This window comes from Embiotoca jacksoni, unplaced genomic scaffold, assembly GCF_022577435.1.
Source record: "Embiotoca jacksoni isolate LCO1_2020_lvr unplaced genomic scaffold, fEmbJac1.0.p SCAF_85, whole genome shotgun sequence".
Taxonomy (NCBI): Eukaryota; Metazoa; Chordata; class Actinopteri; family Embiotocidae; genus Embiotoca; species Embiotoca jacksoni.
In genome coordinates, this window is record NW_027185442.1 from 887,212 (window position 1) to 913,412 (window position 26,201).

General features: G+C 39.9%; 1 protein-coding gene across 2 annotated transcripts; it reads left to right on the forward strand.

The window, feature by feature from the left end:
* Positions 1–4,058: 4,058 nt before the first annotated feature.
* On the forward strand, positions 4,059–24,677 carry armh3 (armadillo like helical domain containing 3). 2 transcript variants are annotated; one of them, XM_069139744.1, is made up of 26 exons: positions 4,059–4,148; positions 7,730–7,839; positions 7,937–7,993; positions 8,604–8,750; positions 9,238–9,345; positions 9,476–9,568; positions 9,656–9,730; positions 9,814–9,900; positions 10,395–10,451; positions 10,562–10,605; positions 11,069–11,129; positions 11,223–11,269; positions 11,531–11,606; positions 11,978–12,071; positions 13,544–13,645; positions 13,808–13,866; positions 13,944–14,009; positions 14,337–14,406; positions 14,937–14,997; positions 15,158–15,246; positions 15,885–15,967; positions 16,270–16,396; positions 18,154–18,229; positions 19,911–19,989; positions 22,988–23,104; positions 23,635–24,677. In XM_069139744.1, exons 2-26 carry the CDS (start codon positions 7,738–7,740, stop codon positions 23,725–23,727), a joined length of 2,070 nt encoding a protein of 689 aa, XP_068995845.1. In that variant the 5' UTR covers positions 4,059–4,148; positions 7,730–7,737; the 3' UTR covers positions 23,728–24,677. The 2 variants fall into 2 exon arrangements, with proteins under 2 accessions (XP_068995845.1, XP_068995847.1); XM_069139746.1 differs by lacking the exon at positions 4,059–4,148 and adding an exon at positions 4,149–4,232.
* Positions 24,678–26,201: the final 1,524 nt, after the last annotated feature.

Genomic DNA, 26,201 nt, shown 5'->3' on the forward strand with positions numbered 1-26,201 from the left:
CTCGAACTCTTTGTCATGTTCCTCAAAACACGTTTGTATGTGACGGAGTGGATTGTGGGTCCAACATATCAGCATCATGTCGGACTGGTGACTTTCTGAATCGTGATGTTGTGGCTGATTGCTGTAAAACACAGGAAGTGTTGTTACCCTTGAGACTGCTTCACTTAAAGGGAACAATTTCACCTTTAACAGCATCTGTACATGCACAAATAGTTCTTCTTACCTTTAAGGGTAACTGCACACATGATTGAACTGCATGTATTGTTTAGTATTACACACACAGATTAAAACATAAAATTGGTCCCAAAACACTGGATCCTACAAATCCCAAAATTCAACTTTATTAGAGAAGAGAAAAATGACAATTTAACTATAACATTCTTACTTAATAGCAGATTGTTTTTTTTGTTTTTTTCAACTAACGCAGCTGCTCCTTATATCATTACTAATTCATTTGAAGTATCCAAACATGTATGATGAAATATGGCACAAGACGTATGTAGTTAATCGATCACCTCCTTGTTTTATTATCAGAGTCATCGTTGCATCTTTGAATGTCACAAGTTGAGTTCAACTCTTTCAAAGGTCATTTTGTCCGCTGATGTGTTTCAACTATCAAACTACATTAAGGACGTAGCAAAGCTGATCTCTGCACACTCCTGTCGTACTATTCTCTGTTTCATGTTCATGTTCACAGCCTGCAGGCACCAACACAACAGTTCAAACACAACCTGTCCTCTGAATGGTGAACATGTAACATCTCTCTTCCACTACTTTCTCATTACACTCTGATTTCCCTCCTCTCTCCTGCCTCATCTCCCTCTCGCTCTAATGACACCGTAAAAGCAGAGCTTGTCTCATTTATTCTGGAAATTGAGGTGCTCCGTGTGGTCTTTACCAGAAATATTGCCCCCTTGATGGTGAAAGTTAATCTACCGAGAAACTGATGAGGTCAAAACACGGAAGCATCAACTGTTGCTCTGAAGTGGAGCGGAAGTCATTGGGTGACGGACGATCTTAGTGCAAAGAAACGGCTCCACCAGGCCATCGTGCACTTTTTATAAATCACAGATGTAGACAAAATTAATCCAAAGTCTGTCGTAGTTAAAAAGCAGTTCATTCATTTCTCATCTGGCTGTCTCGTCTAATTTGCTCAGTGCGGCTGCTCAGAAAGCAGTCACATAAATATGAGATAAAATTGCTGCTGGAGAAGATGTTTAAAACTGTAATCCCCCTCCTAGCTCCCCCCCCCCCCCCACACACACACACATTAAAAAAATCAGAGAGGAAATGAAGCTCTGTCATCTTCATTTCCTGAAAATGAAATACATACAGTATGTGAGGAGGTAAAACATCTCAGACATCTTCAGCCACCGTTACCAAGTGCTTCAAATCAGCAACAAGCGGCTTCAGATAACAAAAGACCCTTCAGGCTTTTATCAACTTCTCTGTATGCAGCATCTTTAATTCTGGGCACATTTTGTAAAAACACTTCTGCTGATTTTGTGGGTTTATAATTGCAACAGTTGCAAAAAAAAGACGCAGCATCTCCTTTAATATAGTGTCACAGATGGTTTCTCACTTCTTTTGAGCCAAAGTTCTCCTTTGATTGAATCAGTCAGTCTTTAATCACCAGTGTGTCAACGGGAGTACAAAGTGAACAACAGACAACCTGTCAAACATCCACAGCTCTTCCAAACAGAAGCCACAAAACAAAACAAAAACAAAACAAAACAAAAAAAATCCTCTTTCAACGCTGAAACTTTTCACTGATGACACAACCAGTCGAATCATTCGGGGCTTGTATCTCCACCGGCATGCTGAAGCAGTATAAATGTGCACCTGCTCTTCATACATGCACTTTCTGATACTTTGATTGCAGAGTTGAAACAAACATCTCAGAGGGAAGCAAATAACTTTTTAAAGTAAAGTCTGCATAATAATTAAGTCTTTCAAAAGAAAGTGAATTTTATATATAACATTTATTACAAGTCTGGGTCAACACTTCCCTTTGATGATGAAACATTCATGGATGCTTAGGCTTCTTATATATCTCCTGTGACTTTCTTTCTGCTTTGTAATTAACTGCAAAATCCTTCAGCATAGCAACACTCAAGGACAAACTCAGATAATGCATGGCATTGGTAACTGTTGAATGTTTAATGATTATTTGTTCACAACCCTGCAGGGCAGTCAAAAATGCTTTGATTGTGGTTTCCTTTTTTGGTCTCAATATAAAATAAAAAAAATTAAAAAGTGTATTACAAACATACAGGTACCTTTTTATGATTTATAGGAAAATGTGTTAATTAAAAATATTTTTATAGTGTATGTACTGTGTGATGTTTACGATTGTGTTAGTAAAAATGTATATTTAGGTGAAGATTACAGTAATAGCCTCTCAAATACCAATATCATGCAATCAGACCGTTTTATATGAAGGCAGTAGTGAATGAATCCGACCTGTCGACGCTGTGACTACCTAACCTAACCTAACCTAACCTAATCTAACCTAACCTAATCTAACCTAACCTAACCTACCTAACCTAACTAACCTACCTAACTTACCTAACCTACCTAAATAACCTAACCTACCTAACCTAACTAACCTACCTAACCTAACTAACCTAACCTACCTAATTAACCTAACTAACCCTAACTAACCTAACATAACTAACCTAACCTACCTAACTAACCTAACCTGAACCTAACCTAACCTAACCTACCTAATTAACCCTAACTAACCTAACCTACCTAACCTAACTAACTAACCTAACCCGAACCTAACCAAACCTACCTACCTAACCTAACCCTACCTAACCTAACCCTAACCTACCTAACCTACCTAAATAACCTAACCTACCCTAACATACCTAACCTAACTAACCTACCTAATTAACCTAACTAACCTAACTAACCTAACCTACCTAACGAACCTAACCCGAACCTAACCTAACCTACCCTAACCTACCTAATTAACCTAACTAACCCTAACTAACCTAACCTACCTAACCTAACCTAACTAACTAACCTAACCCGAACCTAACCTACCTACCTAACCATAACCTAACCTACCTAACCTACCTAACCTACCTAAATAACCTAACCTACCCTAACATACCTAACCTAACTAACCTACCTAACCTAACTAACCTAATTAACCTAACCAAACCTAACTAACCTAACCTACCTAACTAACCTAACCCGAACCTAACCTACCTAACCTAACCCTACCTAACCCTACCTAACCCTAACCTACCTAACCTACCTTAACCCTAACCTAACCAACCTAACCTAACTAACATAACCTAACCTACTTAACATAACCTAACCTACCTAACTAACCTAACCTACCTAACATAACCTAACCTACCTAATATAACCTAACCTACTTAACATAACCTAACCTACCTAACATAACCTACTTAACATAACCTAACTAACCTAACCTAACCTACCTAACATAACCTAACCTACCTAACAACCTACTTAACATAACCTAACCTATCTAACCCTAACCTAACTAACCTAACCCTAACCTACCTAACCTAACTAACCCAACTAACCTAACCCTAGCCTAACCCTAACCTAACTTAACCTAACCCTAACCTAACCTACCTAAATAACCTAACCTACCTAACCTACCTAACTAACCTAACCCGAACCTAACCTACCTAACCTAACCCTACCTAACCCTAACCTAACCTACCCTACCTAACCTACCTAACCTAACTAACTAACATAACCTACCTAACTAACCTAACTAACCTAACCTACCTAACTAACCTAACATAAACTACCTAACTAACCTAACCTAAACTACCTAACCTAACTAACATAAACTACCTAACCTACCTAACTAGCCTAAACTACCTAACTAACCTAACCTAAACTACCTAACCTAACTAACATAAACTACCTAACCTACCTAACTAACCTAAACTACCTAACCTAACCTACCTAACTAACCTAACCTAACCTAACCTAACCTAACCTGTAACCGCCGCGGACATAAACATGTGGAACCTGGCGGGCGCTAAGACCCGGGGGACGGCAGGCGGCTACCGATAGCAGTATGCTAGCCGACACTGTTGTCACAGGGATTCATGAACTCCATCTACGACCCAGATTTTAACACTTTAATTGAGGTAAGAGGCGACGACGTCCACCTGCCTTCACCTGCCTCCACCTGCCTCCACCTGCCTTCACAATCTAACACGGGGATGTTGCTGGTAATCGCATCCAGACATTAGCTAGCTAGCCAGCGCTAGGTCAGTGCGGAGCTAACACCCTGTTTAACAGGCGTTAGCTCGCTAGCGTTAGCTCGCTAGCGTTAGCTTTAGCGTCGTAACGCATTCCTGAACGTTTTAGTAGATTTAACATTTGGTGACCAAACTGCGGATTAACTCCACGCTCTTCGGACACATGATGCACCCACACTTCGGTGGTTCCGAACCCAGTTCAGTAGCGAAGGGTCAGCTGGCTAATGCTAAGCTAAGCAGCTAGCAGCCATTCCAACTAACAACGTCAATATTTAGATTTAATATCATTTAAACTATCAACACCAGCTGTTTGATCTAATATCATTTAAACTATCAACACCAGCTGTTTGATCTAATATCATTTAAACTATCAACACCAGCTGTTTGATCTAATATCATTTAAGCCATCAACACCAGCTGTTTGATCTAATATCATTTAAACTATCAACACCAGCTGTTTGATCTAATATCATTTAAACTATCAACACCACCAGCTGTTTGATCTAATATCATTTAAACTATCAACACCAGCTGTTTGATCTAATATCATTTAAACTATCAACACCAGCTGTTTGATCTAATATCATTTAAACTATCAACACCAGCTGTTTGATCTAATATCATTTAAGCCATCAACACCAGCTGTTTGATCTAATATCATTTAAACTATCAACACCAGCTGTTTGATCTAATATCATTTAAACTATCAACACCAGCTGTTTGATCTAATATCATTTAAGCCATCAACACCAGCTGTTTGATCTAATATCATTTAAACTATCAACACCAGCTGTTTGATCTAATATCATTTAAACTATCAACACCAGCTGTTTGATCTAATATCATTTAAACTATCAACACCACCAGCTGTTTGATCTAATATCATTTAAACTATCAACATCAGCTGTTTGATCTAATATCATTTAAACTATCAACACCAGCTGTTTGATCTAATATCATTTAAACTATCAACACCAGCTGTTTGATCTAATATCATTTAAGCCATCAACACCAGCTGTTTGATCTAATATCATTTAAACTATCAACACCAGCTGTTTGATCTAATATCATTTAAGCCATCAACACCAGCTGTTTGATCTAATATCATTTAAACTATCAACACCAGCTGTTTGATCTAATATCATTTAAACCAGCAACACCAGCTGTTTGATCTAATATCATTTAAACTATCAACACCAGCTGTTTGATCTAATATCATTTAAACTATCAACACCACCAGCTGTTTGATCTAATATCATTTAAACCATCAACACCAGCTGTTTGATCTAATATCATTTAAACCATCAACACCAGCTGTTTGATCTAATATCATTTAAACCATCAACACCACCAGCTGTTTGATCTAATATCATTTAAACTATCAACACCACCAGCTGTTTGATCTAATATCATTTAAACCATCAACACCAGCTGTTTGATCTAATATCATTTAAACCAGCAACACCAGCTGTTTGATCTAATATCATTTAAACCATCAACACCAGCTGTTTGATCTAATATCATTTAAACTATCAACACCACCAGCTGTTTGATCTAATATCATTTAAACTATCAACACCAGCTGTTTGATCTAATATCATTTAAACTATCAACACCAGCTGTTTGATCTAATATCATTTAAACCATCAACACCAGCTGTTTGATCTAATATCATTTAAACTATCAACACCACCAGCTGTTTGATCTAATATCATTTAAACTATCAACACCACCAGCTGTTTGATCTAATATCATTTAAACCATCAACACCACCAGCTGTTTGATCTAATATCATTTAAACTATCAACACCACCAGCTGTTTGATCTAATATCATTTAAACTATCAACACCACCAGCTGTTTGATCTAATATCATTTAAACCATCAACACCACCAGCTGTTTGATCTAATATCATTTAAACCATCAACACCAGCTGTTTGATCTAATATCATTTAAACTATCAACACCACCAGCTGTTTGATCTAATATCATTTAAACTATCAACACCACCAGCTGTTTGATCTAATATCATTTAAACCATCAACACCACCAGCTGTTTGATCTAATATCATTTAAACTATCAACACCAGCTGTTTGATCTAATATCATTTAAACCATCAACACCAGCTGTTTGATCTAATATCATTTAAACTATCAACACCACCAGCTGTTTGATCTAATATCATTTAAACTATCAACACCACCAGCTGTTTGATCTAATATCATTTAAACTATCAACACCACCAGCTGTTTGATCTAATATCATTTAAACTATCAACACCAGCTGTTTGATCTAATATCATTTAAACTATCAACATCAGCTGTTTGATCTAATATCATTTAAACCATCAACACCAGCAGCTGCTCATCATCTCGGACATTACTTCAGTTTAGTCAAACATCCGTTTGTATTTAAAGTTACTCTGTTCACTAACCTGGAAGTTTATGTTCCTAAATAGACAGAAAGACTTTATTGATCTCAGCATCGAAAATACAGAATATAAAACTCATAAAACGATCAACACAACAACATGGAAACATAAACAGGAAATACTAATCAAATGGAAAGACACATTCTAGTTATATTATATATATAATACTATATTATATTATATTAAAATATTGTATTATATTATATTATTATATTATATATATTATACTATATTATAATATTATATAATATTATGTTATATTATAATATTATATTATATTATATTATATTATATTATATTATATTATATTATATTATATTATATTTTAGTTGTCCAGTAGACTGTAAACTGCATGTAGTTTAAAACATTACTGATTTTTCTCAAAAAAAAAATAAGTTAGTAAAGTAAGTTAGTAAAATAAGTTAAAGTAAGTTAGTAAACTAAGTTAGTAAAATAAGTCAGTTTTTGTGCCCTGACCATGAACTATTGAAGTAAAGGCAGATTATTATTTTTAAAAGCGGTTATGACAGGTGTGAATAAAAGTATTGTTTAAACTGGAATTGTGGGTTTTAAGTTTATGTAATTAGTGAAAGAAACTTCCTTCTTTTTAAGGAAGCAAAGTCATTGAGCAATATGGTGAATTCACAGGAGCTGCAGGACTCCTGCTTCTCGAGAAAACCACAGGAAGCTGCCATCAAAGTACACAACAAGATTCAAATAGATAATACACAATATGAAAGTCACGTTTCTTCATAATGACAAACTGTGTTGTTTATTTTGTTGAATTTAAATATAACATACTGGGCCAGTAAACAACTTTTTAGGAGCAGCGTTTGATACCACAATGCTCATCTGTTTTTACAAATAAAAGTAATAAAGATTTACGCTCTCAGGAGTGAATGATGCTGGAGACACCGATGGATATCGACGGGCTGGTGTCTCCAATCACACAAACTTCTTGGTTCTGGTTTGTCTTTTGACTTGATTAAATGTTATTATTGCTTCCTGTTTTTGCATTAACTGTCTCTCCTTTAGACTTAGTCATGTCTCAGGTGGAGAAGAAGGCGGGGCTTCTGAGGAGGACGTCCTCCTCCAAAAAATCCTTAAAAGAAAAAGTGGTTCTGATGTATGATGAGATTTTTGCTGTGAGTATTCCAGTGGGAGAATACCAGCGGAGAAAAAGTTATACAAACACCTTCATTGTTCAGGCGTTAACAATGTTTTTTTTCTGCTTTGATTTAGAAAGAAGACCCGGCCAAAAACAACCCTCGCTTCTGGGATGAGCTGTTTCTTATGAAGGTACAGAAAAGAGAAATACTGGAGTAGAAACAGTGTTCAGCATAACAGGAAATCTCTGGTGATACTCTGTGGGGGCGTGTGATGCTGCAACAGTGCAAACTGAGTCATATTGAAAATATTAGTTTGGAGAACGAAGCCTGCCTACAAATGGATTTGCTTTAAATCAGAGGAAATGACAATGTGAGAAAGACTAAGCGCTGATAAGCACAAATAAGACTAAAGAAACACTGAACAGATTAATCTGCAATATTGGAAACTGATAGATAGATACCTTATTATCCCTCAAAGGGAAATGTTTATGTTACAGCAGCATATACAGGGCAAAGCAATACAAATTACAAGTAGAAAATAGAGGTCGTAAAAAATATTAAATGTAAAAAAAAAAAAAAAATGCACATCATATACAAATTAAAATAGAATGATGTTAAATTAAACTAAACTAAACCAAAACAGTGCAATGAATTAAAACAAACAAACAAACAAACAAACAAACAAACAGCCGTGCAGCGGTGTTATTGTTGTGTGATGGATTCGGCCAGAGGTGAGTTATTGTAAAGTCTGATATCAGCAGGCAGGAATGAACGTTGTCGGCTGGATAATTGTGCTGCAGGTGAACTTGGAGTACCTGGAGTCCAAGTTGGAGAGCGTGGATGGGGAGGAGGTCCAGCGCATCCAAGACAACATCAACTCTCTGTTTCACCACTGCGTTCAGGCTCTGGGAGAAGAGCACCAGATCAAAGTGGTCAACGCCCTGCAGGTACGATAGCTCATCAACCACAGCTTCAGCTCACGTTGGGCTTCGGCACATTTCAGGCATTATAAGGATGCTGGCAAAGCTCTAATGAAATGATCTTTTCTCTTTTTTTATTTAAATTTAATTTTATATTTATTTCTCCCTTTTTATTTAAATGTGACAAAACTAGTGGAAATGAGTATGAATAGTGAGTCAAAAGAAAAGAGCTGTCATGATGTACAAAGGAAATTATGGAGTTATTGATCGACTGGGAAATGTGTGCTTGCATAAACACGTCATGTTAAATGTGTTGATGTGTATTGAGGTGTGATGATGACGGTATTAAAGCTGAACTTTATTACATAACATTAAAATGTAAAATCTTTGTTTCTGCCCTTGTTGCAGCCACAGTAACCTTTCTGTATTCCCACTACGACTAGCGTCTGTTATTCATTAAGCATTTTACATTTTTAAACGACCTCTGCGCTCTCGTGTCTTTCTTCCCTGTCAGACTCTCTGCGCTCTTTTCCGAGGCGTGCACCAGAAGAACAAATCGGCGTCTGGCTTCGACATCATCAACATGCTCATGGGCTTCGACAAGGCTGAGCAGAGGATGAAGGTTAGTCGGGACAATACCTCAAAAGGGGAAGAATATAGTGAAATATTTTCATAATAACGAGGTATATGGAAACACAGGTGGAGTTTTATTTTGTAATCATTCCCATATTTGATGTGTTTGTCTCCTGCAGGACCTGATGGAGAGACTGGACAGCCTTCTGTGTGGCGACAGCTCCGAGAGTCTGAAGAGTCTTTGCCTCAAACTGCTGCTGTGTTTGGTGACGGTGAGACACGACCGACAGAAAACAGCAACAGGAGTTATAATGCGGTTACATGCTTGACGTCGGATATGTGAAACAATTTATTTCCAGGTAACAGACAACATCAGCCAGAACACTATACTGGAGTACGTGATGATCAATAGCATCTTTGAAGCCATCCTACAGGTAAGAGGATGGAATAGTTTTATTTTTTAAACCGTTTCTCCTCCACTTTGCTCATCCCTGCTCTTCCTCTCCCTCCTGCTCAGATTCTGTCAGATGTGTCCAGCAGAGGGCAGCATGGTTACGATGCTGTCGTACTTCTGGCCCTCCTGGTCAACTACAGAAAGTATGAGGTGTGTATTATGTGCGATTGCTGACTCATGACTCTTCTCTGGATGCAATAAAAGCCTTCTGTATTAAAGCTTTTGCACAGCAATAATAAACCCCGGATTAAAGCCAGCTAGAGAGCCACTGAATAGACGCTCGCTGTGCATACAAAAGCAAAGATCAGTCTCACTTTCCACCACTGACTTTTCTGTCTTTACTTGAGAAGTCATTTAAGTGCTGTTGCCATTTCTCAACACTAGAGGAAACAATGGAAGAAGTTCCTGAAGTCTCTTTTGATGCAGGACTAGTGCGTCTTTTCTAGGTATTTTTTTAAAATCCAGGTTTACACCAGACCTCAGGGATCCTCATCCTGCAGCAAAATACGTTTCAAGACATAAAAAAAAAGATATTTATTATCCTGAAGTTATTATATTTATAGGCAGATAAAACGAAGAGAGAATTTTCTTTTTAGGGGTTAATGAAGTATTAACTTGCGTATTTGATTTTTTTTTGGTTCTAGTCGGTGAATCCTTACATTGTCAAACTCTCTATTGTGGATGATGAGCCAACACTAGATGTAAGTATGTTGTACCTTCTTTAACTGTAGAATATTAAATCAGCGGTCTGATACAGGCAGGAAACGGATGATCAGAGGTTTGATGGCAGCGCTGTGTTTTTCTTTCCAAGGGAATGGGTATGGTCGTCCACCAAGCTCTGACAGAATATAACAGGTGAGATCTTGCAGTGCGTGGTGTACTCGGGCCGCGAGCAGCATCACATTAGTTTTGATGTCTCCCACAAATGTTCTATTTCTATTCTCCTGGAACAAAAAAAAAAGACCCACAGGCCCTTTATACTTTTTAGTTATTTATATCTGACAGTTTTCTCTGGCAGTCTGTAATGTTTTTTGGATGAGGCGAGGTTGGGAAATTAAAACGCTGTTCCTGAAGGAGGTCTTGTCCGTCTGCGTGTACGGACAGACGCATCAAAGTGATGGATGATGGCTCCATACAGCTCATTGTCTTTGTGTATCAACTGAATGCCCCTCAGATAACACGTTGCAGGTAGTAGAAGGGGGTGTTTCTGTTAAATGGATGTTCGGAGACGTTCATCTCTGCTTCTGATCCATTTATTTGTCATTCTCTCCACTTTTTCCCACGTCCTGTCCGTCTTGTCTTCTTCTCTTGTTTTTAGACAGTACAAAGACAAAGAGGAGGAGAACCAGGGCGGCTTCTTCTCCACCCTCACTAGCATGGTACGTCCTGTTCTCATTATTTTTACAGTACAAATGGTTCAATGATGTTTTCAGTATAGTTTGCTGATAGCGTGACGCGTCTCCTGTTCACAGGTGGGCAGCATGTTTATAGCAGATGCTGACGAGAAGCTCTCTGTCCAGTGAGTGCAAAGTCCTTTCACTTCTTTCAACTCATTTATCAATGTGAAAAATGTAATGTAAAGTAATTGATGTGTACTACACACATTGTGCAGCAGTTAATGACACAGAAAATTACAAAAGTGACCTGCTGACGTGTGAAGCCATTTTTAAACAACTTTAAATGTCAGACTCTCGTTGTTTCTTCAGTGAGACTGAATCTCTGTTTTGTGAAGATTTGGGGATTTATTTCCCTCTTTGACAAACTTCCCTTTTTATTTCAGGACAAATGAGGCGATTCTGCTGGCCCTCTACGAGGCCGTGCACCTCAACCGCAACTTCATCACCGTATTAGCACAGGTGAGATGCACTCGTTTTCTTTGTGTTCACCTGTGTGCACCTTTTCGGTTGTTATTAGAATATTAAAGGTCCAGGGAGAGCTAATGTACCCTCACTAGTTCCATTGTTTTTAGTGTGTAGGTTCCTACATTAGCAGGTGTTGTTTGCACAACACAACAGCTGTCTCTCACTAATGTGCTGCTTTTAGGAACACTTTAGTTCTCAGATCTCCACATTTGATCTCCACCATAAGTGCTTTTGCTTCTTTCTCTGTTTTCATTTGTTTCTCCTACTCGTCCTGCATTGTTGCATATTTTATTCACATTATAGGACACCAGTGACAGTTATTCACCATGAATGACTTTTAAAATGTGTTTGTGGTCTTTCAACAGAGCCACCCTGAGATCGACATCCCAGTCACACCGACCACCCCCACACCCACCACACCTACGACACCACTCGGCACAACGCCGCCCTCTCTAGACAGTAAGTAATATACTTTTTATTTTTCTTTCTTCAGACAGCCATGTTGTAGGATCTAGAAGATAGCTTGCATGTGAGAGTTTAGAAGAACATGTGTAAATTGTAGCTCCAGAAATTAGCTTGGATTAAACTATCCCCCTCTAAACTGTATGGAAACTAAAGATCTGTACAGTAATGTGTAAAGTATTTTTCCTTTTGTTGTTTTTACAAAATTTATGTCAAAAAACGTTTTGGTTGTACTCGGCGTTGTGTAGCCGAGCTACCGCTATCCAACGTTTTTTAATGAAACCTTCCTCCACTGGAAATATTGATTCCCTCAAAGCGCCTGAAGGGGCTGAACATGGAGCACAGCTTCTGCCTCTTTCCTTCCATTTAATCTCAACTTTTGAAATGCATTTTTAAAAACGTGGCAGCTTTCACTCTCTTGTCTCTAGCGGTCACATTCAGATGTACAGTCGCACAAATGCAACGACACCGGCGGTGCTTTCAAATAGTCACCAGGCTTTAAATGTACCTGATAGAAGTGAGTGACCCACTCAGCATATAGGACTCCTAATGTGGGTTTATTACACTTTAATAATCAGATTATTACACCGTCCCATGTACTCACTAATGTCTGTTTGAAAATAAGGGCATGGCTGTCGCTTCAGGTTATGTGGAGGTCGTATGTTGTTACCTGCACATTTTAAAAGCGTGTCATTTAGCATGCACACATGCTGTTAAAAGGTGCATGTTTCTATCTCTGGCTGCGTTTCCCTTGGTTCAAACCCAAGAGACATTTTTCTAAATAAAATATTAACATCCAGCCTCAAATACAGATGAATGTTTCACATGCGGTGTGCATTATGACATGTCATGGGAGCTTCAGCACTTAGGCCCTCTGCTTAGACCACACACACACACACACACACACACACACACACACACACACACACACACACACACACACACATCTGCTGGAATCACATGTCAGGAATTTACATTTCCTTTCACGTTATAGCCCCACATGATGGTATGTTTCCTGACTGTGAAATCTTCCTTCCTGCCGGCCTGCAGTGATCTGAGGGGGAAGGAAAACAAACGAGGGTTTTGTGGGAGGAGGGAGGTAGAAATGAGCAGCTCATCATTCATCCATGAAACCAGCTGCATGTTTCAGAGAGCAGAGATTTAAAAAAAAAAAAAAAATGGAATACGCTCGTCTAACCAGCGAGGTACAGTAGCGACAGGAATTGGACCGAAACATCCCTTTTTTTTGTTATCGCATGAATGAGCGCTCCTTCTGCACCAAACAAGGACAGCCCATGTTCTACTTGCTTTCAGACGGCTGACTTTAAGTTCAGGTTTATGGAGGTCATAATCTCAAGAACTAACTGACTGCACAGTTTGTGGCCTTTTGTGAGTCTCTTTCTGTGAGCTTTTTTTTTGTCCAGAAAATAATATCATTGACAAGATATATTTGTACATTTTCTGGGTAGTGCTGAACAACCCAGAATTGCCGCTAGATCCCAACCTGCAGACCAGCAACCTTCTCATCACCTTCCTTAAGTACGCCTCCATCGTAATGCAGGATACTAAAGGTAAACAGGAAACTGTCTCCATCACTCAGCCTTCCTGTAATTATTCCTACTGTGGTTGATTTCTATCCTGAAGCGCTCCTACATTATATAGTTGTTCTTCTATCCCTCTGTAGTCATCACATTTCATTATATTCATTTTTTCGGTCATTTGTGTGTTTGCAGACGAGCATCGACTCAACAGTGCCCGACTGTGCCTGATCATCCTCACCTGCATCGCCGAGGTAGGAGGAGCGACACCGTTGAAGCATTTTCCTTCGTCCACCATCTGTCTGACCGTCTCCTCTCCTCTTTGTGACAGGACCAGTATGCTGATGCCTTTCTTCATGATGACAATATGAACTTCAGAGTTAATCTCCACAGAATGGTGAGTTCAGGGCCACAGAGACAACAACCTGCATGTGGTGTCTTTACCATCCTATTATTACTTAATATTGAGATGTATTTTTATTATTAAATGTGCTTGCAGTGACCATGAAAAAGACTTAAATACTTTATCGTGTTTGCTAAATTTGACACTTTTGTTAAGTGACGTGCATTTATAAATAACTGCCAGATATTTTCAATTAAAATGGTCTTGTACAATATGAATTATTGAAACTGATACGAGCCACTTCTTTTAGCATGTGCAGCACAGTGCATTCATGCTCATATACATACTTACTGAATATTTAAATTGTGTGTTTTATTTCAGCCCATGAGGCACAGAAAGAAAGCTGTGGACAAGAACATCCCTTCACGGCCGCTGGTGTGTGCTGTTCTCGGTATGAGGAACATTTTTAACGTTTCAACGTAGAATTTAACCTCTTTTTTGTTTTGTTTTTTGGGACTGCTCAAAGCAATTCCTGTAAAAATATCTTTTCACAATCGTTATTAATTTGACTGCTATCGTTTTCTTAAATGCAACATATCTCCGCTGATATCAACCACGTCACATACAAAATACAACAAGTATGAACACCTGTCATCCCGGATGTTTGTTTTGTTTTTGTTTATGACTCATTCAATTTATTATTTTCTTACTTTTCGGCCTCCCGTGTTTCAACACCAGAGAATGTGAGCGGTCCAAATCGGGTTCAAGTTTGGAAGTGACATTATCAAAAAGATCTTTTTTTGGTCTTTTGTGAATCACTTCAGACTTCTTTCAAGCGTCTCAGCTTCACACACTGAAACATATTCAAACTAGAAGGTTGTTGTTTTTGAGATGCTTCATTTCATTTATTGATGTTGCAATGAATTTGATAACCTTTTAATTAAAATCCTTCCAACACTTCTTCTTTCTTCCTCTCTGTAGATCTGATGGTGGAGTTTATCGTCACTCATATGATGAAGGATTTCCCCATGGATTTATACTTGTGAGGGCACATCTATATTACACACACACACACACACACACACACACACACACACACACACACACACACACACACACACACACACACACACACACACACACACACACACACACACACCATTCCACTTTGCTGACCACAGTTTTGTGTATTTCCTGTGCAGGCGCTGTGTGCAGATCATCCACAAACTCCTCTGTTACCAGAAGAAATGCAGAATCAGATTACACTACACCTGGAGAGAGCTTTGGTCCGGTAAAGATAAGCTCACCTTCTTTCTAGTGTCACTTTCATCAGAGTTAAAGCTCCAGAAATCTCCAGAATAGTTTATAGTTGCTGGACGTCACCTCATGAGTTGAATAAACAGTCACTGCTTTTGCAAAACCAAAGCCAATTTCCTTCTGAAGTTTTTGGGCTTGTTGTTTTGGAAATGTAGTGCATCATTGAGATTGGATAATGAGTCTCTGAAGGAGGTTCAATCCATCCTGGCGGCCTTGTTTTCAGCCTGGTCAACTCACAACAGGATGACATTTCAGCCCCATCGCACTCATTACAATCAACGCCGACCCTCTCCCTCTGCTGGTGATAACAGCATATTGTGAAAATCTGTCAAATTAAAGCAATAGATGTGTTTATTTTCTTTCACTGTGTTGTTGGAGTTTGTTAAAAGCTTTTTTTTTTTTTCTGTGTGCACATTTTGTTTGTGATGGGTTTTGTTCTCGTCAGTAAAAGCAGGCTTGATTTGGTGTTTAAAGGTTCCCCCCTCCTGTGTTTCCATTATCTGCCTTAATAAAGATGCACACCGAGCGAAGCAGACTGCTGCATGCCTCCGCTGGTTGGCCATTATCAGCACTTCACATTATTCCATTAATGCGAGCGTGTCTCCCTCCCAGCTCTCATCAACCTGCTGAAGTTCCTGCTGTCCAACGAGACCTCGCTGCTGGCCAAACACAACATCTTCCATCTGGCGCTGCTGGTGAGAATCGCACTCAAAGAGGAGATGGGAGTTTGACACAAAGCACACTGGAACTCAGTTTCACAGAGATGTCCGAGATGTCGTAGTAAGAAAGGAGACAGATGCTGTAACTGCGGAGCTGCTTGTAATCCAGCTGTTCAATTTCTTCGGGTTTAAACTGGTTTTGTTAGTTTGTCAGAAGAGATGAAAAGAACCACATATGCAGAAACACAAGCAGTATGAATGTAGTGTTCCTGTTGGTTAGTTGGTTAGTTTGTCTCTTGTGTTTGTTTCTGTTCATCCTAACATGTCTCCTGATGCAGGTAGTGAACCTGTTCAACATGTTCATAACGTACGGCGACACCTTCCTGCCCACCTCCAACAGCTACGATGAGCTGTACTACGAAATCGTACGGATGCACCAGGTCTTCGACAACCTCTACTGTATGGGTACGTCACAACACTAACGGAGTAGTACGGTGGCCCAGAGAGCTCAATGCAGTCCAACTTGGATAAAACAACAACATGCAAATTAGGAAAAAAAACATTTTCAACAATTTGACCACGAGTGCAGAAAATGCTTCCAAATCCTGAAATGTGCCACAAATATCGAACCACTGATTCATGATTCATGAAGTTTCTGAAGTCGGCTGTCTGTCAGCACCGTGAGTTAGGAGCACGTTAACATGTACGTTTTATTATTGTTCGTTTGTTTTAATGAGTCATAAACTGTTGCGCCATCACTTTTTATCGTCGTTTCTCTACATGATTGTGTTCCCTGTGTTTCCTCTGTTTCCTGTTTCCTGTATTTCCTGTTTCCTGTGTTTCCTGTGTTTCCTGTGTTTCCTGTTTCCTGTGTTTCCTGTGTTTCCTGTTTCCTGTATTTCCTGTTTCCTGTGTTTCCTGTGTTACCTGTGTTTCCTGTTTTCTGTGTTTCCTGTGTTTCCTGTTTCCTCTGTTTCCTGTTTCCTGTGTTTCCTGTGTTACCTGTGTTACCTGTGTTTCCTGTGTTTCCTGTTTCCTGTGTTTCCTGTGTTACCTGTGTTTCCTGTTTCCTGTGTTTCCTGTGTTTCCTGTGTTACCTGTGTTTCCTGTTTCCTGTGTTTCCTGTGTTTCCTGTGTTTCCTGTTTCCTGTGTTTCCTGTGTTTCCTGTTTCCTGTGTTTCCTGTGTTTCCTGTGTTTCCTGTGTCCTGTGTTACCTGTGTTTCCTGTTTCCTGTTTCCTGTGTTTCCTGTTTCCTGTTTCCTGTGTTTCCTGTGTTTCCTGTGTCCTGTGTTACCTGTGTTTCCTGTTTCCTGTGTTTCCTGTTTCCTGTGTTTCCTGTTTCCTGTGTTTCCTGTGTTTCCTGTGTTTCCTGTGTCCTGTGTTACCTGTGTTTCCTGTTTCCTGTGTTTCCTGTTTCCTGTGTTTCCTGTTTCCTGTGTTCTTCTCTAAATCCTGAGCCTTGCTGGTCTATTTGCAGTGTGTTGAGCTCTGAGCCACAATAGTGTACATCTGAAATGATTACCCTGAATTCTCATGATTTCTTTTATTTATAACCAATAAATGTTTCATTACTACGGATCAAATGGTGATCTGTGCTGTGGAACGGTTTGCTTGTTGTGACCAAAGCAAAAAGATTATCATCCAAATCCCCAGCTGCCCTCTGCTTTACACAGCTTTGTGCTTCATTTCTGCTCCCTGTGTTTGTTTTGTATCCTGGAAGTCTCGCGGCTGCTGCTGCTGTTGTTGTTGTATTTCTGTCTGCAGCAGGAAGTTCCTTTCAACATTAAGAGCACTGAAAACACACTGTACGCTTTCAGTGACCAAACGACAGACAGCAGCTCGTTGGTGTGTAAACAGCGTGTAGCATTCAGCAGCTAGAGACCGAGATAATCCTCCAGTACAGTACGATGTTCCTTCGATGCTTCCTGTCCGTCTCCTCTGTGGTCCAGCCTGCAGTCTTTGTAGCGTCATTCAATGCTTCCCAGTTGCATTGAAGAGGGCAGAATTTTGTTGTTGTTGTTGTTGTTGTTGTTGTTTTGTTTTTTACAGAATACAGATTGTGCAAAACGTTTGAAATTTGAAATACCTTTTTAAAGTATGCCGGTGGGTTGTGGGGTTCAGAGGGTCGATGGACGATGACTATAATCACTGTTTGCAGCTCTAAACCTGAGATGGAAAGAGATGTTCTGATTCTTTGTTTCTGTCATTCTCTGCCTTCCAGTTCTGAGAGTATCAACCAACACCGGCCAGTGGAAGGAGGCGGCCAGTAAAGTCACCCATGCTCTGGTCAACGTTCGGTAATATCACACACGCTTAACACGCAGATATTTTATTCTAAGGAGAAGGAATGAGTCATATTGGATTGAAGGGAACTGCAAACAAGAATGTGTCTGACGAAGGTCAAAAGAAAGTGAATGAAGTGAAGTCTCCTTGTAATTTGAATTCTTCTTCCATAGCCTTTGTTTTTTTTTTTTTGTTTTTTTTTAACATCCCCAAGATAAATTTGAAGCTTTTATCTCCTGCACCCCAACCCCACCACATACTGTACTCTATCTCTCCTGTAATCCCTCTTTCCCCCTCCATCTTCTGAGATGATCCTCAGAGGTCACCCTGGCTCCGAGGCCCCTGGGAGCTCTCCCACCGACGGGTTCTCCCAGAGGATCCACCCACCTCGCCGGGCTCCTGATGGAGGAGCCTCCCAGTCCAAATAGGCAGAATATGAAAAGACTTAGTATTTGAAAGAATAGATGAATAAATAAATGAAGGCAGAGAAGTATAAAGAACCCAGAGAGACTGTTGAAATCACTGAAGGAACCAATTTCATTTCCCTCCCATCAGTTCATTCCTCTGTGGACTCGCTCTCCGACAGCAGAAGTGCCCCCACTGAGAATTCGCTGCATTTTTGTCACTATAATCTGTTTGATATATGACGCACTCTAGACCAGTACAAAATAAGCCATTTAATCTCTCAGCTGTGCTCATTGCATCAACTTCTATTTGGGCTATGAAGCAGTTTATTTCTTAGAAATGAATGCTAATGCTGGAGCAGATTGCCTGTGAATTTGCATGTGAAATTTGCTGTCGTGCTCACGTAACACGGAGGAGGAACCGTGTATGTGGACTCTCCTGTCCTCTTGTTGGTTTGAGTGAAATTATGAATGGGGAATTATTATTATATTTATTAATGCTACAGTACAGAAAGATATTTCAAAATACGTCCATACGAAGCTATCTTGTTCTCATTTACATATTTTCCTGTGGTTGGACAGCAGAACGAGTCTGAAATAAGTCTTTTATTGTGTTTCATACTGTATTTACTGCTCCTGTTTATTCTCAACCTGCTGCGGATCAGATCATTATTTTATTGCCATAATATTGTCTGCAATTACTGGTGTGAAACGTGTGGGCCACAAGATACATAATTTGGTTGCTTTACAAAACACACAAAACCACCAAGTTAGTGTTTTCAGATTTGTCCACTTGCCTTCATTTTCAGTTGAGCAAAACTTCAGCTTCAGGCTGCACGAATATGATTTTCTTTTGTACAAATATATTGGTAAGTTTTGTAAAATGCATGAAAACAAGAATCTGAGATTTGTTAGTTGTCACTTGTCCTTTTGTCCCCAATTTTTTTTTGGGTGTGTTGCTGCCATCAAATTCCAAATTTGTTCATATTTATGAAATAGAATGAAGTTGGTCAGTGAGTCCATGAGACTGGTCTGGAAGGAAACCCTCAGTGGAGTGTGACCGCAGCCTTGTATGCATGCAGTGGATTGAGTCTGGTAATACCATGCTACATACGGTCATAACTTCTCCTGGAAATGGGGTTTGTCCTTCCTCTCCTCATTATTTCCCGACCTCACCAATGATCTTGTGGCTGAATGGGACCAAAATCACAGAGCCAGGTTTTAAAAATCGTGAAAATCAAAACTCTTGGTTGTAAATGAATGCTGATGGTTTTGTTTTTTTGTCTTTAAGGGCCATCATCAACCATTTCAACCCCAAGATTGAGTCGTACGCTGCTGTGAACCACATCTCCCAGCTGTCAGAGGAGCAGGTGAGCACAACACACCCGAAACAACCTCAGCAACGTCCTGCAGCCATTTAGGCTGAACTCTACACAAACATCTCTCCCGTCATTTCACAAGGAAGTCTCATGAATTTTTAAGGAAACAATGGAAAACATTCGGTTTCATTGCTTTCTGCTTAGTCATCAACAAGTGGTTACAGCTGTGTGTTAGAAAGGAGTGACTCAGACAGACACACACACAAACACACACACACACACACACACACACACACACACACACCCACCATTGAGCTTCAAACTCATCATGGCTGATTCATTGCACACCGTTCTGTCGACACCGATCACAACAAATGTGCACACAAATCTTTTTACGCTGCATGACGGAAAGTGACGCACACAATTTGTTTTTAGTCATTTTAGCAGACGCTGAAAGACCAATGACTTTTATAGATTTTATCCAAAACATGCAGCTTTCACTTCACTGTGCTAAAAGTCAAGCCTGAGTTTTTCTCATTTCAGATTTTAGTGTATTTATTTAAAGCAAAGTAAATGTTTCTCGGCTGTCTGCGGTTGCTTTTGTAGAAATGCTGCCGGTGAGACGTCCACAGTTTGGAGAACACAAACACAGAATGAACCGAGTCATTAACGAGTTGAACTTTTGAAGTTATTTCATCGTCATTGGTAGAAAAACGTGAGGCTGAACTGCTTTTATCATTTATGTTGAATCTGTGAGGACTGAAAACAGCCAGAAGAGTCCTTCTTTTTACGAGCTGATAACGGTGATGGATTTGCTCATTAAACTCCCAGATTACCTCTCTGCCTTTATCAACTAGATTTATTCACAACAAAGAGGAACAGAAAATGTTAGCTTTAGTGTCAATGAGCTGCTGGTGGGATTCTATTATTTTCCACTTGTGGTATTAACACTCTTTTAATCAGATAAATAACTTAATTTTTTAAGATATTCTTCCTCGAGCTGCTGTAAATTGATCATTGTCTGCAAATTTAATGATAACTCAAAAGATGTGCTTTTCTATTGAAATTCAAAAATGCATTTAAGAAAGTCATTATTCATTTGACTATTTTCATATTCTGCACGTACTGAACGAAAGCAAAGGTGAAGAGTTGCATCTAAAACACTTGAAAGCATGAGAGGATCGTTTTTTCCTGGAAAAAAACTACTAAATATGTAGTTTTGATGATGGAGGTTGAGTTTTTAGGGGTTTAATAAATGTCACCAGAGGAACTTTAAAAGAGAGAATTGAGTAAATACACAAAAAGCTTTTCAGCTCAACTAGTCACAGTTTACTGAATAAAAAAAAGCACAACAAATGGATGCAATGAAGTAAAAAAACACGTGAATAAATCAGCCTGTCACGTCTCACTTCCAGTTTTAATGAAGTGAACTAAAGCTTGAATTTACATCCCTTTCCTTTGACGTGTAGTCCTTTAAACACACACATGCACCGCACACACACACACACACACACACACACACACACACACACACACACACACACACACACCCCCCTCCGCCCGCAGCGTCTTCATTCCCTACAGTGACACCAGAAGACTGATGGCCTCCAGAAACACGCAGCATTAAAAGGATCTGCTCGTTCGTACGGAGTTAAACGGCGGAGGCGGAGCTCACTTCAGCTCGCAGGGCGGCTTTTGTGTCCACGCTTCCCGATAAACGAGTGACAATCATCTCTGCTTAGTGATGCAGAAAGAGAGCGCTCAGGGAAGAAACGTTGACCCAAACACTCCTCATCCCACCAAACCTTGAAGGCTTTTCTTTAATTCTCCGTTTGATTTTGATTTTATTTTTACCTTCATCAAAGCTCAAACGTTCTCCGGCTTCCCGTCTCTTCGGACCTTCGCATTAGTCCGGGTTACTATTCGAACCACCTTCGATCCACCAGGTGGAGATCTGAGAGGGAGAGATATGGCCATGAATGTTTCATCAGTGGACCACCGGAGGCTGAAATGCAAACAACAGCAGAGCTGTAGATTTATTAGAAGAAAATAAATGCTTTCCTGCTCCGAACCCTTAATAAATGAAAGAAGGTGGATTCAGGATACGTGTGTGTAAATAGATTTCTTGTAAGCTGACATCCGTATGTTTATGTGGATAAAAGCAGGACTTGTTTGGGAGGAGTGTGAATGTTTGTCGAGCTTTTCTGGGAAGTACGACAAAGTGCCGCTCGTGTCTCACTATGAATGTTTCATGCTGCAGGCGCATTAATGAAATAATGAAAAAGGTATGGCGAGAGGCTATTTCACAGCTGAAAGGGGGGACAGCAGGTGGTGGGAGTTTGGAGAATCTCTGCATAATTACCTCTGATTTCAGCCCACCTTCTTATCTGCACTCCAGGCCGTGTGTCCCGTCCATCTATAGTTCACCCAAATATCCTCACATTACACACGGCTGGATTGTATTTATACTCTCACCTGAAAGGGATGAAGGGAGTCCTTTGAAAAGTGACATTTTAATGTTAAAATGCTTTTATTTTGAAAGTCTTATTGGTGCAGAACATAGACACACTGGATCAATGTTACTAGACCAATCTGCTCAAAAATAAGAAAATGAAACAACCCGTTAGATTGAACTTTTAGTGACCAAGTAAAGGTGCACAAGGTGAATAATAATACAAATGGGATAAAACAAACAAGAAACATCCAATAAAATACACGGAAATCCATCAAGTTGTACGTTTTTGAAGTGATGAAACACATCTGTCCACATCAGTTCATGCTGGCGAGCAGTGAGTGGCTGGAAGTCAGCTGGAGAGGAATCAGCTGTTCTGCCACAGTATTAAAACTCTCCCCGTGATCCCTCATGAATAAAGCTGTTTCCATGAAGTATTCAACACTAATTAATATTTAACTCATTGCTGCCTATTCAAACGTTCTGGATGCAACAACTACTCTGTAGGCATGCAACACTTTTATTTATTTATTTCATTTGACCTTTATTTTACTTAATCTAAGGTTCTGTTTCCCTTTCCTGTCTCCCCCCCCGCAGGTGCTGGAGGTGGTACGGTCCAACTACGACACACTGACCCTCAAACTGCAGGACGGCCTGGACCAGTTCGAGAGATACTCGGAGCAGCCCAAAGAGGCGGCTTTCTTCAAGGAGCTGGTGAGGGGGGCGGGAGGGGGGGGGATTACAGGCAGTGCTGACCTTGTTATCTCTACTAGCAGCTGTTGCTAACATTTTATAAACTACTACTGCCTTCATGTGCAAGAGGCGAGCTCTCATTTGAAGGATGTGACATCATTACCAGCCCTACGTGGACTGCAGTGTTACTGACCGTTAAATTCCAACGTTTACCTCAACTTTCATATTTTCATTTATCAGATTTTTTGTTTCCTCATAAACTTCAAAAATGTATTTTGCAAAACACACCATCAGCAGGAAACTTCACTGTTTCATTATCAACTGAATTCATTGACAGAATACAAAACACAAGATGGAATTAGCAGAAAAAAAGTACATATTGACAAAAAAGCTGAAGGGAACTTTAATTTCTTTGATGTTTCCTGCACACGTGCTGCTATTTAGAGGTTTTATATTGTGCAGCCAATCAGCACACTCGCTGTCAGAAGGTTTAAAGACGCCGTCTTTAACGTGGTAAACCTGGAGATTTAAAGCTCCGCCTCCATCTGCAGGTTCGCTCCATCAGTCTCAACGTGAGGAAGAACGTCTCTCTGAATACGCTGAGTCAGGACGTCCTGCTCAAAGAGTTCTCCACCATCTCCTGAGACCCGCTCGGCCTTCGCCTCACAAACACCAACCAGTACGATCCTCCATCGCTCCTTCCATACACCGTCTGTTCCTCCTCCTCTGTCTCCTGGGAACCGAGCGATGGAAACGGAGACGGACGCACGGACAAGCTGGAAGCACCTGAAGACACCCTAAAAACTCTCCCCACGGTTTCCCTCCGTGATTTAAGGAAGTATTGCACCGGTTCCTCGTGTGCAATCAGCAGTATTGGCTGGACTGTTAGCTGACACATGAAAGTTTGGATTTAAGAAGGTAGAACTTTGATTTCGGTCCTCTGGTGTCCGTCTCATCACGGTTGACGATCCTCCTCCGGTAATGACGGAGCGTGTCCTTCCTAACGACGCTGAGTCTTTCTGAGCCGGTGAACTTCTTCATTTAGAGCATTAACTTTTTCTTTCAGGCTTGTTGTGTGAATGTTAAACGGATTCTCTGAAGTGTTCAAAAACAGATTTACAAGTATTTTGTATTTACATGTTTTGATAAGCGGGTGAAACTTTTGATCAATCGAGTTGAGGAACGTGTTGAAGTGATTTAAAAAAAAAACTAAAAAAACAAAACCCTTTTTATTGTTGTTGCGAACCTTTTGTTTGACAGGAACCAACACTAACTCCCACTGGACCAGTCGGTCGGCGTTATTTGAACAGATTAACCTGAATGTGTTGAAGTGAGCCGTTAGTTTAGAGGGAAGACGGTTCAACGGTGTAGAAGTCGTCTTTGCTGATGTGTCTCCGACATACGAAGTCCGTTTAGTGAAACAACATTCAACCTTTTGAACTCCTCGTAGCCGATCACATTTAAAATGATTTTTTTTTTTTGGGACTGATCAAAATTATGCAATTTCTTGAAGTGTAAGGTTGTCTTCTTTTCATCTCTAACTCCTGTAGGTATATTTATGTCTTTTTTAAATAAAGATTGGTTTCCTACTCTATTAGTGTTTCCTGCTTTGACTCTTCTTCAGTTCAACCTGCACACAAACACTCAGAAGTGAACGATGCCTCTTCGGTGGCTGAATATGCTCTTTGATAATAAATGTTTTATCTCGGATCACTTCTTCTCTCGATGTTCCCCGTCCGGCTCGTATGAACTATGACTTATTCATTATATATAGAATCTGATCGAGTGCATTTGGGGTTTCTGTCCACCTGACGAAGTCACATATTCATGTATGTTTACTGCTTGAAAAAAACAACTGAGGGATGAAGAAGTCACCGTGATATCTTTATATCCACTAAGAGCAGCTCAACGGATTGAATTAAACCGTCGTGGGAGAAATGTTTAATCTGTTAGTGGCAGTAAATAAGAAGTAATCACACATGGTTGGATTCACTGGTGCTGATGGATGTGGTTGAAAATGGTGAACAGTGTTCTCATTATCTGTAGCGTCTCGTCAGAAGGTTTTGGAGCCCTAGTGGCCTGCAGTGGTATTACACTTCTGCATTGTTTTAAATTTTCAGACACGGACACGGTAGTGGACACTACGTCCACTTTTATGTGCAGTCTGGTAGAGATGAAGGATGTATGTAACAGAACAGAGCACTTCATAACCGAGGGAGTTCCAGTAGTCGACTTTAACGTCTGACCTTGAACGCGTCATTCTTCTCATGAATGACTTCCTGTAACTTTTAAGACTGAAGACGTCTTCATTGATGAGTCGTTGTGTGCAGAGACGTTACTGTTCATGATAACTTCTGTTCTTCTCAGTTAAAGCTGTGAGTGCTGAAGCAACGTCTCTAATGAACATGTGAGGTAATGAAGTGCTTTAACGTTCCACTGCGCTGAGGAAAGCGTCCTCATTTGCTTCTGTGTGTTTTCCTGAAAGTGTTTACGGGGTTTTTGGTGATCTTTCTGAAATGGTTGATCTCAATCCTCTGACATGAATCTATTCCAAATCCTCCGGTTTTTATATTTTGGTTATACAGTATATTGGACGAGTATATTAACTGACATAATCTGTGGTGTGTGTGTGTGTGTGTGTGTGTGTGTGTATGTGTGTGTGTATGTGTATGTGTGTGTGTGTGTGTGTGTGTGTGTGTGCGTGTCCTTGCTCCACACTAACATGCATAACTTCAGGCATCAATCAGAGCTCATTATTGGTTATCTGTCAGCTCCACTTTGCAGCCTGCAGTGGTGCTAGACTTCTCCGTAAACCCCTGTGGGAGATAAACACCATCAATACTGAGATTTAACAGTCCCAAAGCACATAATATATTCAAATACCTCTCCGCTGTGTTCCCTCCGTCTTCCTCTGTTTCTCTTTCTGCTTGTTTTCCTTCTCTCGGTTAAAGATTTGCTTCAGCCTCGTCTTTGAATGCATCATCCCTCTCTGATATTTTCTTACTTAACCAGGCCTCTCTTTCTGTCCTCATTTGCCGTTTTTCTTTATCCAGCTTTGTTTCTTTTTTTCTTTTTTCAGCAGCTGATAGGTATTTCCACTCTTGTCCGTCAGTCTTCT

Coding starts and splice junctions, on each gene's coding strand:
- armh3 (XM_069139744.1), top strand. CDS start 7,738: ATGTCTCAGGTGGAGAAGAAGGCGGGGCTTCTGAGGAGGACGTCCTCC. Junction 9,346..9,475: donor AGGCTGAGCAGAGGATGAAG/GTTAGTCGGGAC, acceptor TGTCTCCTGCAG/GACCTGATGGAGAGACTGGA. Junction 14,998..15,157: donor TTCCCCATGGATTTATACTT/GTGAGGGCACAT, acceptor TTTCCTGTGCAG/GCGCTGTGTGCAGATCATCC.